At 40.2% G+C, this 14,518-nt stretch overlaps 1 protein-coding gene across 4 annotated transcripts; it reads left to right on the top strand.

The window, feature by feature from the left end:
- The first annotated feature begins 804 nt into the window (after window positions 1–804).
- On the top strand, window positions 805–4,652 carry LOC103544101 (class I histocompatibility antigen, Gogo-B*0103 alpha chain-like). 4 transcript variants are annotated; one of them, XM_070585700.1, is made up of 8 exons: window positions 805–1,215; window positions 1,562–1,828; window positions 2,133–2,408; window positions 3,034–3,309; window positions 3,433–3,537; window positions 3,975–4,007; window positions 4,140–4,185; window positions 4,351–4,652. In XM_070585700.1, exons 1-7 carry the CDS (start codon window positions 1,032–1,034, stop codon window positions 4,166–4,168), a joined length of 1,170 nt encoding a protein of 389 aa, XP_070441801.1. In that variant the 5' UTR covers window positions 805–1,031; the 3' UTR covers window positions 4,169–4,185; window positions 4,351–4,652. The 4 variants fall into 4 exon arrangements, with proteins under 4 accessions (XP_070441801.1, XP_070441803.1, XP_070441802.1 ...); XM_070585702.1 differs by lacking the exon at window positions 3,433–3,537 and having other exon boundaries at window positions 822–1,215; XM_070585701.1 differs by lacking the exon at window positions 4,140–4,185 and having other exon boundaries at window positions 822–1,215.
- Window positions 4,653–14,518: the final 9,866 nt, after the last annotated feature.

Genomic DNA, 14,518 nt, shown 5'->3' with positions numbered 1-14,518 from the left:
GTCAAATACCATGTGATGTCACTCACAAGTAGAAGATAAAAACAATGATAAATAAACACATAGCAACAGAGATTGGATTGGTGGTTACCAGAGGGGAAGAGGGGAGGGAGGGGTGGACGGGGTGATTGGGATCATGTGTGTGGTGATGGATTGTAATTAGTCTTTGAGTGGTGAACATGTTGCAATCTACACAGAATTCGAAATACATTATGATGTACACGTGAAATTTATATAATGTTAATAACCAACGTTACTGCAATAAAAAAATTAAGAAAAAAGATTTTTTTTTTTTAGGAAGATTAGCCCTGAGCTAACATCTGCTGCCAATCCTCCTCTTTTTGCTGAGAAAGACTGGCCCTGAGCTAACATTCGTGCCCATCTTCCTCTACTTAATATGTGGGACGCCTACCACAGCATGGCTTGTCACGCGGTGCCATGTCCGAACCGGGATCCGAACCCGCAAATCCCGGGCCGCCCAAGTAGAACGTGGGAACTTCACCGCACCGCCTGGTTGGCCCCATTGTGTTACCACTGTAGTTAAAAAAAAAAAAAAAGAAAGAAAAAAAAAGAAAACTGGTCTCTGAGAATCTCTACATGGTGCCCTCAGGCACAACTGCCCCAGGTTTAAAGAGGAAACCAATGTTTCTTCACCCACTTTCCCAAGGCCAGCTCACTCTCTGCACCATATTCCCTGGGGGTAAGTTTTCTTCTAGAAAAGTCCTGGGGCAGAGTTAAGGAGTAGGAGTCAGCTCAGGTAGAGGGAATCCAGGAAGAGGAAAAGGGCTGAGCCCAGCCTGGGAGTGTCTCTTCCTGGTTTCCTCAGACAGCCCTTGGGCCAGGACTCAGGGTGACAGTGTGACAAAAAGCGTTTGGTGCAGGAGAAGAGGGGTCAGGACGAAATTCCAGGTCCCTGGGAGTGGCTCTCAGGTCCTGAAGACAGTGTGTCAGGTTGGGGAGTAAAGCACTCCCCATCTCCCTAGAGTTTCACTTCTCTCTCTCAACTTGTGTCAGGTCCCTCTTCCTGGATACACATGACGCTGTCCCAGGTCTCAGTCCCATTGGTTTCTAAGAGCGTCACTGCGATTCTGGGTTATAAACTCCTCACCAACCAGTCGAACTCAGATTCTCCCCAGACCCGGAGGATGCGGCTCATGGGGCCCCCAACCTTCCTCCTGCTGCTCTCAGGGGTTCTGGTCCTGACCCGGACTTGGGCAGGTGAGTCTGGGGTCTGGAGGGAAACAACCTCTGCGGGAGCTGGGGGGGAAGAGGGGACACAGCCAGGGGATCGTCTGGTGGGAGCGCAGGAACCCCGGGGAAGGCGCGTCTCTGCACCGCCCCGGCCCAGACCCCTTCCCCTACCTTGTCCCCGCCCCGTCCTGACCCCTCTCTTTCCCTCCCAGTCTCCCGGCCCCTCCTCTCACCCATTCGGGCCTCCCACTGCCCCTTTTCTGTTTCACGACCCCCTTGCTCCTTCCTCCTCTCCGGGCCCCATCACCCTCGGACCCGGGAACCCGCGCCGGGAGGAGGGTTCAGACAGGTCTCAGCCCCTCCCCATCCTCAGGCTTCCACTCGCTGAGGTATTTCCACACCGTCGTGTCCCGGCCCGGCCGTGAGGACCTCTACGTCTCGGTCGGCTACTTGGATGACACGCAGTTCATGCGGTTCGACAGCGAGGCTGCGAGTCAGAGAGTGGAGCCGCGGGCGCCATGGATGGAGCAGGAGGGGCCACAATTTTGGGAAGAGCAGACCAAGATTGCCAAGGAACACGCACATGATTCCAAATCGAATTTACGCTGGGTTCTGGGCTTCTACAACCAGAGCGAGTCCGGTGAGTAACCCCGGGCCCAGATCTCAGGTCAGGAGTTCCTGCATCCCCCTTGGACGAGCCGAGGTCTCCAGGTTCTGCATCCCCACCTTGGACGAGCTGGAGTTTCCAGGTCCGAGATTTACCCTTAGGCCAAGAGACCTTCCAGGTCCCTCGACGCAGGAACAGCCTGCCGGGATTCACTAGGATTTTATTTTCAGTTTGGGGGGAGCAGGCTCTGACCAAACACCGCCGGTGGGTCTAGCGCGGGAGTGAAGCTAGGTGGGTGGGGCTGAGCGGGCTAGGCTGACCGCGGGGACCTGGCCAGGGCCCCATACGTTCCAGTGGACGTCTGGCTGCGACGTGGGGCCAGATGGGCGACTCCTCCGCGGTTTTGAGCAGTTTGCCTACGACGGCGCTGACTACATCACTCTGAACGAGGACCTGCGCTCCTGGACCGCGATGGACACGGCAGCGCAGATAACCCGGCGCGAGTGGGAGGCGGGCGGACTTGCCGACCACTACCGGCTGTTCCTGGAGGAGGACTGCGTGGAGCGGCTCCTCAGTTACCTGGAGAAGGGGAAGGAGGTGCTGCAGCGGACGGGTACGAGGGGCCGCGGAGCACCTCCCCTTCTCCCTCAGGCTGGAGCTGTACCTCCAGCTGGCCCAAACAAAAAGCGAGAAAAATGGGATTGACACCAGAATTCTTCCCGCCCCCACCTTGGATCCTGAGAGTGAGGAGATCGCCTGGGTTTTCAGATCCTGTGCCAGAAAATGACTAGCCCAGAGGGCCCAAGCTTTTCTCAGGGCCTTTAAGGGATCCAGTCTCTCTGGAGATCTCTGAAATAACTTCATAGCGGATTTCTTTGACCCTGGCCTTGATGACTTGCTCTCTCCCACCTTGTTCTCTGCCGCAAGCCCAACTTCTTTGCAGGTCTGACTCCAGATTTTTTTGAGTCACTCAGCCTCCACTCAGGTCAGGACCAGAAGTCCTTGTTGTCCCACACAGAGCCTCGTGCCCAGGCTGTCTTACCCTGATTCTAGAACTTTCCAAAGGATAGGAGGTTATCCCAGATCCTAGAGTCCAGGCTGGTGTCTGAGTTTTGCACTCTTTCCCACTCCCTCATCCCAGCTCTCTTTTCCATTCTCAGGATGGCCACATGAGCGCTGCTTCAGAGGATCTTGAGAGGTAATGCAAAGTTCCCAAATTTTCTCACCCTTCTCCTCAGATTCCCCAAAGACACATGTGACTCTCCACCCCATCTCTGACCGTGAGGTTACCCTGAGGTGCTGGGCCCTGGGCTTCTACCCTGCGGAGATCACCCTGACCTGGCAGCGTGATGGGGAGGACCTGACGCAGGACACGGAGTTTGTGGAGACCAGGCCTGCAGGGGACGGGACCTTCCAGAAGTGGGCGGCTGTGGTGGTGCCTTCTGGAGAGAAGCAGAGATACACGTGCCATGTGCAGCACGAGGGGCTGCCCGAGCCCATCACCCGGAGATGGGGTAAGGAGGGAGCCGTGGGCTCAGAGCCTCGTCTCAGGGAAATCAGGAGCCCTTCTGGAGACCTTCAGCAGGGTCAGGGCTGAGGCCTGGGGTCAGAGCCCTCACCTTCCCATCCCTTCCCAGAGCCGCCTCCTCAGTCCACCATCCTCATTGTGGGCGTCCTTGCTGGCCTGGGTCTCCTTGGAGCTGTGGTGGCTGGTGCAGTGATCCGGAGGAAGAAGCACTCAGGTAGGGGATGGGTGGGGTCTGAGTTTTCTTGCCCGCCCCCGCCCCGGGTGTTTCAAGCCCAGGTAGAAATTTGTCCTGCCTCATTAATGGGAAGTCCCATCCATAGCCACATGTGCTTTCCTAGTCTGGGGCTGACACTGTTTAGTAAAGCACATGTGAAAATGAAGGACAGATTTATCACCTTGATGAGTCTGGTGATGGGGACCTGACTCCCAGCAGTCACAGGTCAAAGGGGAAGGTTGTTGGTGAGGACAGACGTCCAGGAGGGCAGTTGGTCCAGTCCCCACACATGTACTGTTGCCAGCTTTCCTGATCCTCCCTTAGGTCTGTAATCACAGTTCTGGAAACTTCTCTGGTGTCCAGGACTAGGTGATTCTTTTAGGACCTCATGGCCCTGCCTGCTTCCTGGCTTCTCACAGAATGTTTTCTTCCCACAGGTGGAAAAAGAGGGAGCTACGCTCAGTCTACAAGTAAGTATGGACAGGGGGTGATCCCTGAGATAGTGTAGACAGGAGCCCATGGGGGAGCTCACCCACCCAGAGTTCCTCCTTTAGTCTCATCTCCTGTGGGCTGTGACCCCATCCTGTTCTGTTCTACCCCAGGCAGTGACAGTGCCCAGAGCCCTGTCTGATGTGTCTCTCATGGCAGGTGAGACCCTGGAGGGCTTGAAGTGGCAGAGGGGTTGGGGCAGAGGGGACAAGTCTGGGTTATGAGGATTGTCTGGATTTAGACATGAGTGAGCAGAGGGTTGTTCAGAATGTCACCACTTACAGTGACTGACTTGAATTTGTTCTTGATTGTTTTGTTCTGTAGTATGAGCCTTTTTGGAAACTAAGTGATGCAAGATGTGTTCACACCCTCACTCGGTGACTTCAAGAACCCTGACTTCTCTTTCTGCAGATGGCATCTGAATGTGTCTGCGTTCCTATTAGCATAATGTGAAGAGGTAGGGAGACTAGCCCACTCTTGCCCACCGGGACCCCCACCCCACACACACCATCATGTGATAGTACCGTGGATATATGTATATGCTCAAACTTGTTAAATTGTATATATTAAATATTTGCAGTTATTTTTATATCAGTTATATCTCAATAAAACTGTTTAAAAAATAATTTCATTTTTCATGTTTTGAAACTGTTTCCTCATTTAACCACTGCCATTTAAGATCATATGTTAGATTGAAAAAGTTTTTATTTATTTTATTTTTTAGAGTAAATGATTCACTTTACTTTCTGATAAAATGTAATGTTAATTTAAAATCTTAGTGTGAGCAGTTCAACATTCAATTAATTATGTGCAATCCTATCTGACAGAAGCTGTATGTGTACAAAAAAATTTAGGGAATGTCAACAAAAAGTAAATGCCATCTTGAGTTCCTAAATTACAAACTAAGAAAATTCTATAAAGCATAACAATCTTGCTATGCTAAACTAACTCACAGTAGAATGAATGACATCTGGGTTCAGGCTTTTGTGTGGACATGTTTTCAGCTCCTTTCAGTAAATAGCAAGAAGCACAGTTGCTGAATTGTATGATAAGAGTATGTTTAGTTTTATATGAAACCACCAAGCCGCCTTCCAAAGTGGCTGTATCATTTTGCATTCCCATCAGCAATGAATGAGATTTGCTAATGTTCCACATCCTTTCAGCATTTGGTGTTTCAGTGTTCTGGGTTTTGGCTATTCTAGTAGGTGTGTTTGGTATCTCGTTGTTTTAATTTGCACTTCCCTGATGACTTATGATGTGGAGCATCTTTTCGTATGCTTATCTGCCTTATATATCTTCTTTGGTGAAGTGTCTGTTAAGGTCTTTGGACCATATTTTAATCAGGTTGTTCGTTTTCTTAATGTTGAGTTTTAAGTTCTTTGTATATTTTGGATAACAATCCTTTGCCAGTTTTGTGTTTTGCAAATATTTTCTCCCAGTCTGTGGCTTGTCTTTTCATTCTCTTGAGCATTGCTACAGTATAAAATTTAGATCATATAGATAATTTTAAAAATATAGTAGCCTAACTATTTATAAAATAACTGCTCAATAGAAGGCTATATTTAGAACAAGTTTCCCACCTTACAGTAAATCTGTAATTGGTAAAGTACTTATTTCACATACAAATAAAAATCTGGTGCTGTTTTCCTCTACCCACAGAGAGCAGTGATAAATAGGTGTCCTTCATATAGAGCTCAGATACGTGATTAGTTGCTGAGTTTAAGAAAATCCTACTCCTGAAGTAAGTTTGTCACATTTTTTTCATTGAAATGGGGTTTGTTCCAAAGGTAATAACAGCAGAGCTATTGTTAACAATGATGGATGGACTGAATTTTTTTAAAGCAATAGCAGACCCTTCATTTCGTTTTTCTAATGTTGCCCTGTCCACATGCCACTGTTTAAATTTAAATCAATTAAAATGGAGTAAAATTTAAAATTTTGTTCCTCCATTGCACTAGCCATATTTCAAGTACTCAAAAGGCACATGTGGCCAGTAGCTACCATAATGAACAGTGCAGATACAGAACATTTCTATCATGGCAGAAGGGGCTTTTGGACAGCAGTATTCCCATGGATTCTCGTTTCATAGACAGAATAACTGAGGATAATTATGAGACGATGACAACTTAGAGTTCCAATTCCCATTCATGGTCTCTTTTGTGATGAGTGAGGGTCCATCTCCTTTGTAAGTAAAGGTAAATTATTCCAACTAGACGTAAATAGTTAATATTACTTTTAATGGTTTTACACTGTAAATTACAACCAATAGAGATATGCATGAATTATGTCTGCACTCTAACAAGAAGTTTTAAAGGGAAATCCAGGTAACAAAACCAAGAGTTGGGAAAAAAACCATTACCACTCAGAAATTTCCTTACCAATTCCCATAGCAATAACAATCCTCTTGGTCATGTTCAGGCTTTTCTTTAGAGTTTTACCTCTATGTATGCATCTTTAAACACTATAGATTATTTTGAACTTTATATAAATCAAAAATTGTTCATACAAATGGAATCTTGCTATATGTTTTCTTTTGAGACCTTATTTTAGTTCAATAGTATGTTTGCTAAATTGTTATAAGTATCTGTAGACTGTTCATCTTCATTGTTATATAGCATTCCACTGAATAAATCATACTTTAAATTATTTGTTCTATTGTTTGTGGGAATTTGATTTGCTTTTTGTTTTTAGAAATTATGAACAACGCTGCTGTAAGCATTCACATACATGTATGCTGGCACACATGAGCAGATATCTGTCAAAATTATATGCTTAGGAGTGGAATTACTCACGTACATGCATAATATCCAACCTAAATAGATAAAGCCACCCTGCTATCCAAAGTGGCTGTACCAGTTTACACAACAGTTAGTGGTGCATGGTAGCTCTTGATGCTCCATATTCTCAGCAAAACTTAGCACAATCAGTCATTTGTTTAATTTTTTTCATTTCTGTGCTTTTTTCTGTTTTTTTCTAATTTTTAATTTTGCAAAATATACATGACAAAATTTGCAATTTTAACCATTTTTAAGTGTTCCATTTAGTGGCATTATGTACATTCATATTGTGGTGCAGCCACCAACACCATCCATCTCCAAAACTCTTTTCATCTTGCAAAACTGAAACTCTTTACCTTTTAAACAGTAACTCCCCATGCCTCCCTTCCCCCAGCCCTTGGCAACCACCTTTCCACTTTCTATCTCTATGATGTGAATTGTCAGTACCTGATATGAGTAGACTAATATAGTGTTTGTCTTTCTGTGGCTGGCTTATTTCACTTGGCATAATCTTCTCATGTTTTATCCATGTTGTAGCACATGTCAGAATTTTCTTCCTTTTTAAGGCTGAATAATATCCCATTATATACAAACATATATATACACACCATATTTTGCTTATCTGTTCATCAGTTGCTGGACAATTGGGTTGCTTCACAATTGGGTTGCTTCCTCCTTTTGGCTATTGTAAATAACACTGCTATGAACATAGGTTTATAAATATCTGTTTGTATCCCTGCTTTCAGTTCTTTTGGGTATATTCCCACAAGTAGAATTGCTGGATCATATAGTCATTCTATGTTTAGCTTTTTGAGAAATAACCATACTGTTTTCCATAATGGCTGCACCACTTTACATTCCCATCAACAGTGTGCAAGGGTTCCAATTTTACCACTTGCTTGCCAAGACTTGTTCATTTCTGTTTGCTTTTTATTTTGTAATAGCCATCCTAATGGTTGTAAAGTGGTATCTCGTTGTAGTTTGGATTTGCATTTCCCTAATGATTAGTGATGTTGAGCATCTTTTCATATGCTTATTGACCACTGTATATCTTCTGTGGAGAAATATCTATTAAAGTCCTCTGTCCATTTTTTAAACAGGTTGTTTGTCTTTTTGTTTTTGAGTTTTGGTTGTCTATGTATTCTGGATCCTAATCCCTTATCAAATATGTGATTTGGAAATATTTTCTCCCATCAGTGGCTTGCCTTTTCACTATGTTGACAATGTATTTTGATAAAAATTTGTCTATTTTTTCTTTTGTTGCCTGTGCCTTTCGTGTCTAATGATCCAAGAAATCATCATCTAATCCAATGTCATGAAGCTTTGCTCCTAAGTTTTCTTCTAAGAAATTTATAGTTTTAGGTCCTTTGATCCATTGTGAGTTTATTTTTTGTATACAGTATTAGATAAGGGTCCAATTTCATTCTTTTGTATGTGGATATCCAGTTTTCCCAGCACCATTTGTTGAAAAGACTGTTCTTTCTCCATGAATGAAGGATCTTGGGACCCTTGTCAAAAATCATTTGACCATATCTGCAAAGATTCATTTCTAGGCTCTCTATTCTATTCCATCAGTCATATGTCTGCCTTTATGCAATTACTACACTGTGTTGATTACTTAGCTTTGTAGTAAACTTTGAAATCAGGAAATGCGAGTTCTCTAACTTTGTTCTTTTTCAAGATTGTTTTCAATATTTGGAGGTCCCTTGAAGTTCCATATGAATTTTAGGATGGGTTTTTTTTTCACTGCTGCCAAAAACAGCACTGGGATTTTGATGCAATGGTGTTGAATCTGTAGCTTGCTTTGGGCAGTGTTGATATCTTAACTTTTTCTTTTTTTTGAGGAAGATTAGCCCTGAGCTAACATCTGCTGCCAATCCTCCTCTTTTTGCTTAGGAAAACTGGCCCTGAGCTAACATCCATGCCCATCTTCCTCCACTTTTTTTTCTTATATGTGGGATGCCTACCACAGCATGGCTTGCCAAGTGGTGCCATGTCTGCACCCGGGATCCAAACTGGAGAACTCCAGCCACCGAAGCGGAACGTGCAAACTTAACCACTGTGCCACCAGGCTTCCCTGATATCTTAACATTTTTAAGTCTTCTAATCCATGAACACAGGATGTCTTTCCATTTATTTATATCTTCTTTAATTGCTTTAGTCAACGTTTTTTTTTTGTTTCAGTAAATGTGCATGTCTTTTAACTGCTGTTCAAGTTAATACGCAAGTATTTTATTCTTTTTAATGCTGTTATAAATAGAATTGCTTTCTTAACTTCCTTTTCAGATTGTTCATTGTTAGTGTATAGAAATGAAAATTATTTTTGTGTGATCTTTATACTGTGAAACTTTGCTGAATTTGTTTATTCGTTCTAACAAGTTTGTGTGGAATCCTTAGGGATTTCTACATATAAGATTATATCATCTGGGAACAGAAATAATTTTACTTCTTTCATTCTGATTTGGATGCATTGTATATCTTTTCCTTGTCTAATTGTTTTGGCTAGAGCTTCCAAAACTTTGTTGAAGAAAAGTGGCAAAAGTGCGTACTCTTGTCTTTCTTCTGATCACAGAGGAAAAGCTTTCTGTCTTTTCACATTTAGTATGAAGTTAGCGGTAGGGTATTCATCTATAGCTTTTATTGTGTTGAGATAGTTTCCTTCTATTCCTATTTGCTGAGTGTTTTTATAATGAAAGTGTGATGAATTTTGTCAAATGCTTTTTTCTGCATCAAGAGAGATGATTATTTTTCCCCCTTCATTTGGTTAACATGATATATTACATTGATTGTTGAACCATGTTGTTGAACATGCATTGATTGTTCTCATATGTTGAACCACACTTGCATTCCAAGAATAAATCTCAGTTTGTCATGGTGATGCTGCTGAATTCAGCTTGCTATTTGAATTTAGTTTGAATTCAGTTTGTTGAGGACATTTATGTCAATATTCATAAAGGATATTGCTCTGTAGTTTTATTTTCTTGTGTTGTCTTTGTCTTTGGTATCAGGACAATGCTGGCCTCATAAAATGAGATTGGAAGTATTCCAATCTTGATTTTTCAATTTTTTGGAAGAGTTTCAGAAGGAGTGGTGTTAGTTCTTTAAATGTTTGGTAGAATCACAGTGAAGCCATCAGATTCAGGGAATGGTTTTTTTGATTACTGATTCAATATCCTACTGGTTATGGGTTTATTCAGATATTCTGTTTTTTCATGATTCAGTCTTGGTAGGGTTTTTGGCTTTTAGAATTTGTTCATTTCATCTATGTTATCCAATTTAATGATATATAATTGTTTGTAGTACTTGATAGTCATTTACTTATCCTTACTTTCATTTCTGATTTTAGTAATTTTATTAGTCTTGTCTCTTTTTGTCTTAGTCAATCCAGCTAAATGTTTGTCAATTTTGTTGATCGTTTCAAAGAACTGACTTTTGGCTTCGTTGATTTTCTCTATTTTTCTATTCTTTATATTATTTATCTCTGCTCTAATCCTTTTTATTTCCTTCCTTCTTCAAGCTTTGGGCTTAGTTTGTTCTTTTTCTAGTTCATTAGGTTTAGAGTTCGGTTGTGATTTGAGATCTTTCTTCTTTTTTAATGTAAGCATATGCAGCTATAAATTTCCCCCTTAGCACTGCTTTCACTGCTTCCCATAAGTTTTTGGTACGTAGTGTTTTCATTTCCATTTGTCTCTAAATATTTTCTAATTTCCCTTGTGATTTCTTTTGACACATTGGATGTGTAAGAATGTGTTGTTTAATTTCCACAAACTTGTGAACTTTCCAGTTTTCCTTCAGTTATTGACTTCTACCTTCATCCCATATTGGTCAGAGAAGATAGTTTGTGTGATATCTATCTTTTCAAATCTATTGAGACTTAACTGGTAGCCTAATATGTGTTCTATGCTGGAGAATGTCAAGGTGTACTTGAGAGAATGCACATTTTGTTATTTTTGGTTAGAGTACATTGTGTATATCTGTTATATCTACTTGGATTATTGTGTTGCTCAGGTCTTCTATTTCCCTACTTATCTTCTGTCTGGTTGTTCTATTCATTGAGAGTGGAGTGTTGAAGCCTCCAACTATTATTGTAGAACTATTTCTTCCTTCAATCTGTCAATTTTTGCTTCATCTATTTTGATGATCTGTTATTAGGTATGTAAATGTTTATAATTATTCTATCTTCTTTTATTGAAGCTTTTATTAATATATAATGTTCTCTATCTCTTGTAACTTTTCTGATTTAAAGTCTATTTTGATTTCTATTACTATAACCATCCATTCTCCCATTAGTTACTATTTGCTTGGAATATCTTTTTCCATCCATTCACTTTCAACCTATTTGTGTCTTTGGATCTAAAGTGAGTGTCTTGTAGACAGGATATAGTTGGGTCATTTTTTCAATTGCATTCTACCGGTTTCTGTCTTTTGATTGGAAAGTTCAATTCATTTAAATTTAAAGTAGTTACTGATAAGAAGGGACTTACTTCTGTCATTTTGCTATTTGATTTCTATATGTCTTATTCCTTTTTCTATACCCTCATTTCCTGCATTACTCTTTTTTTGTGTTGAGCTGATTTTTTTTCTGCAGTGCAACTTTTAGATTCCTTTCACATTTCCTTTTGTGTATATTCTATATCTCTTTGTGTTTACCATGGGGATTACATTTAACATCCTAAAATTAAAGCATTGTATTTTGAATTTATACGAGCTTAACTTCAACAGCATATAAAAATCCTGCTCTTACCTAGCTCTTATCTTTCCCACCTTTCAGTTATTGGTGTCATAATATTAAATATTTATACATCGTATGTCCAAATTCATAGACTAATAATTTTTAATGAATTAGTCTCTTAAATCACATAGAAAACCAAATGTGGAATTACAAATAGAAGTTACAATAATACCAGCTTTTAAATTGTCCATGTGTTGACCTTTACCTTGAATCTTTATTTTTCATACAGCTTTGAGTTACTCCCTAGTGTCCTTTTATTTCAACCTGCAGGACTACTGTTAGCATTTTTGGCAGGGCAGGTCTAGTAGTAATGAACTCCCTCAGATTTTGTTTATCTGTAAATATCTTAAGTTTTCTCTTATTTTTAAATCTTTATTTAACATTCACTAGATATAGGATTCTTGGTTGAAAGTTTTTATCCTCCAGCACTTTGAATATATCATTCTACTGTCTTCTGTCCTCCAAGGTTTCTGATGAGAAATCTGCTGATAAATTATTGGGAAGCCCTTGTTTGTGACAAGTCACTTTTCTCTTGCTGCATTCAAGATTCTCTCTTTGGCTTTCTACAGTTTGCTTATAATGTGTCTCACTATGGGTCTCTTTGAATTTATCCTACCTGGAATTTGTTGAGCTACTTGGATGTTTATATCCATGTCTTTCTTCAAATTTGGGATTTTTTGATCACTTTTTTCCTCAAATAAACTCTCTGCCCCTTTCTCTCTCTCTTCTCCTTCTGGGACTCCCAAAATGTGAATATTGATCCATATGATAGTGTCCCACAGGTCTCTTAGGCTCTTTTTACTTTTCTCCAATGTTCTTTCTTTCTGTCACTCAGACACAATAATTTTAAATGTCCTATCTTCAAGTTCGCTGATTCTTTCTTCTCCCTCAGCAAAACTGCTTTTGAATCACGCTAAGAAATTTTCTTTTCACTACGAACTACAAATCTTTTTGTAATTTTGAGCTTTAGAAATGTTGAGGGGTAAAAGGGAGTTCATATTTATGTTTTCTATCTCTTTATTGATATTTCTGTTTTGTTCAAATGTCCGTCTATGGACTTTAAACACATCTTCTTTCAAGTCTTTGAGTCTTTTTTTGTCTGGTGAGAATGCTTAAGATATATGCTCAGCAAATTTCAAGTATATAATACTGTACTATTAACTATAGTCATCATGCTATACATTAGATCCTCAGCTCATTTTTATTTTATGACTGAAAGTTTATAACCTTTGACCTATATTTCCCTAATTTTCCCTTCCCCCAGTTCCAAACCCCTGTAAAATACCATTCTACTCTGTTTCTATCATCAGTTTTTTTGTTTTTGTTTTTGTTTTTTTAGGTTCCATATATAAATGATACCATATAATATTCTTCGTTCTCTGTCTGGCTTATTTCACTTAGCATAATGCCCTCCAGATTTATTCACATTATCACAAATAGCAGTATTTCCTTCTTTTTTATGGCTGGATAATATTCTATATATACATATACATATATGTACACATATATATATATATATCTCCACTCTATACATATATACACATATATATAGTATATATATAATATATATCACAATTTTTTATCCATTCATCTACTGATGGACACCACTTAGGTTGTTTCCATACCTTGCCTATTGCAAATAATGCTGCAATGAACATGGTAGTGCAGATATCACTTTGAGAAATGGATTTTGTTTCCTTTGATATGTACCCTGGAGTGGTATTGCTGGATCATACGGTAGTTCCATTTAAAAAGTTTTCAGGAGGGGCTGGCCCCATGGCCGAGTGGTTAAGTTCGCGCGCTCCGCTGCAGGCGGCCCAGTGTTTCGTTGGTTCGAATCCTGGGCGCGGACATGGCACTGCTCATCAGGCCACGCTGAGGCAGCGTCCCACATGCCACAACTAGAGGGACCCCCAACGAAGAATATACAACTATGTACCGGGGGGCTTTGGGGAGAAAAAGGAAAAATAAAATCTTAAAAAAAAAAAAAAAAAAAAAAAAAAAAAGTTTTCAGGAACTGCCATACTGTTTTTCATAATGGATGTACTACTTTATATTTCTAACAACAGTGTACAAAGATTCCCTTTTCTCCACACCCTTGCCAACATTTGTTATCTCTTGTCTTTTTGATAATAGCCATCCTAATAGGTGTGAGATGATATCTCATTGTGGTTTTGATTTGAATTTTCCTGATGATTAGTGATGTTGAGCACCTTTTCATGTACGTACTGACAATTTGTAAGGCTTTTTTAGAAAAATTTCTATTCAGATCATTGCCTTTATTTTAATTGGATTATTTGTTTTTTTCCTATTGATTTGTATGTATTACTTATATATTTTGGATATTAATCTCTTATCAGATATATGGGTTGCAAATATTTTCTCCCATCCCATAGGTTGCCTTTACATTTTATTTATGGTTTCCTTGTTGCTGTGTAGAAGCTTTTCAGTTGATGTAGTCGCTCTTGTTTATTTTAACTTTTGTGTCTTGTGCTTTTGGTTTCATATCCCAAAAGTCATTGCCAATACCAACGACAAGGAACTTTTTCCATATATTTTCTTCTAGGAGTTTTATGGATTCACTTCTTACATTTATGTCTTCAATCTCTTTTAAGTTAATTTTTGTGAGCGGTGTGAGCTAGGGAGGTAGTGTCATTCTTTTGCATGTAGATATCCAGTTTTCCCAAGACCGCTTATTGAAGAGACTATTGTTTTCCTGTTGTGTGTTGTTGGTACCTTTCCCAAAGATTAATTGACTGTATTTGCAGGGTTTATTTCTGGTTTCTCTTCTGTTCCATTGTTCTATATGCCTATTTTCATACCAGTACCATACTGTTTTATTACGAATTTGTAATATTGTTTGAAATCCGAAAGTCTGATGCCTCCAGCTTTGTTGTTCTTCCTCAAGATGTTTTTGGATGTTCAGAATCTTTTGTGGTTCCATATGAATTTTAGGATCAATTTTTCTGTTTCTTTGAAAACT

This window comes from Equus przewalskii, chromosome 19 (genome assembly GCF_037783145.1).
Source record: "Equus przewalskii isolate Varuska chromosome 19, EquPr2, whole genome shotgun sequence".
Taxonomy (NCBI): domain Eukaryota; kingdom Metazoa; phylum Chordata; class Mammalia; order Perissodactyla; family Equidae; genus Equus; species Equus przewalskii.
This window is presented reverse-complemented; position numbering and strand designations above follow the sequence as displayed.

Bases quoted from the DNA above. Each gene is read 5' to 3' on its own strand.
- LOC103544101 (XM_070585700.1), top strand. From the start codon at position 1,032: ATGACGCTGTCCCAGGTCTCAGTCCCATTGGTTTCTAAGAGCGTCACT. The intron at 1,829-2,132 runs GTGAGTAACCCC...GGACCTGGCCAG, and splicing joins CTACAACCAGAGCGAGTCCG to GGCCCCATACGTTCCAGTGG. The intron at 2,409-3,033 runs GTACGAGGGGCC...CCTTCTCCTCAG, and splicing joins GGAGGTGCTGCAGCGGACGG to ATTCCCCAAAGACACATGTG.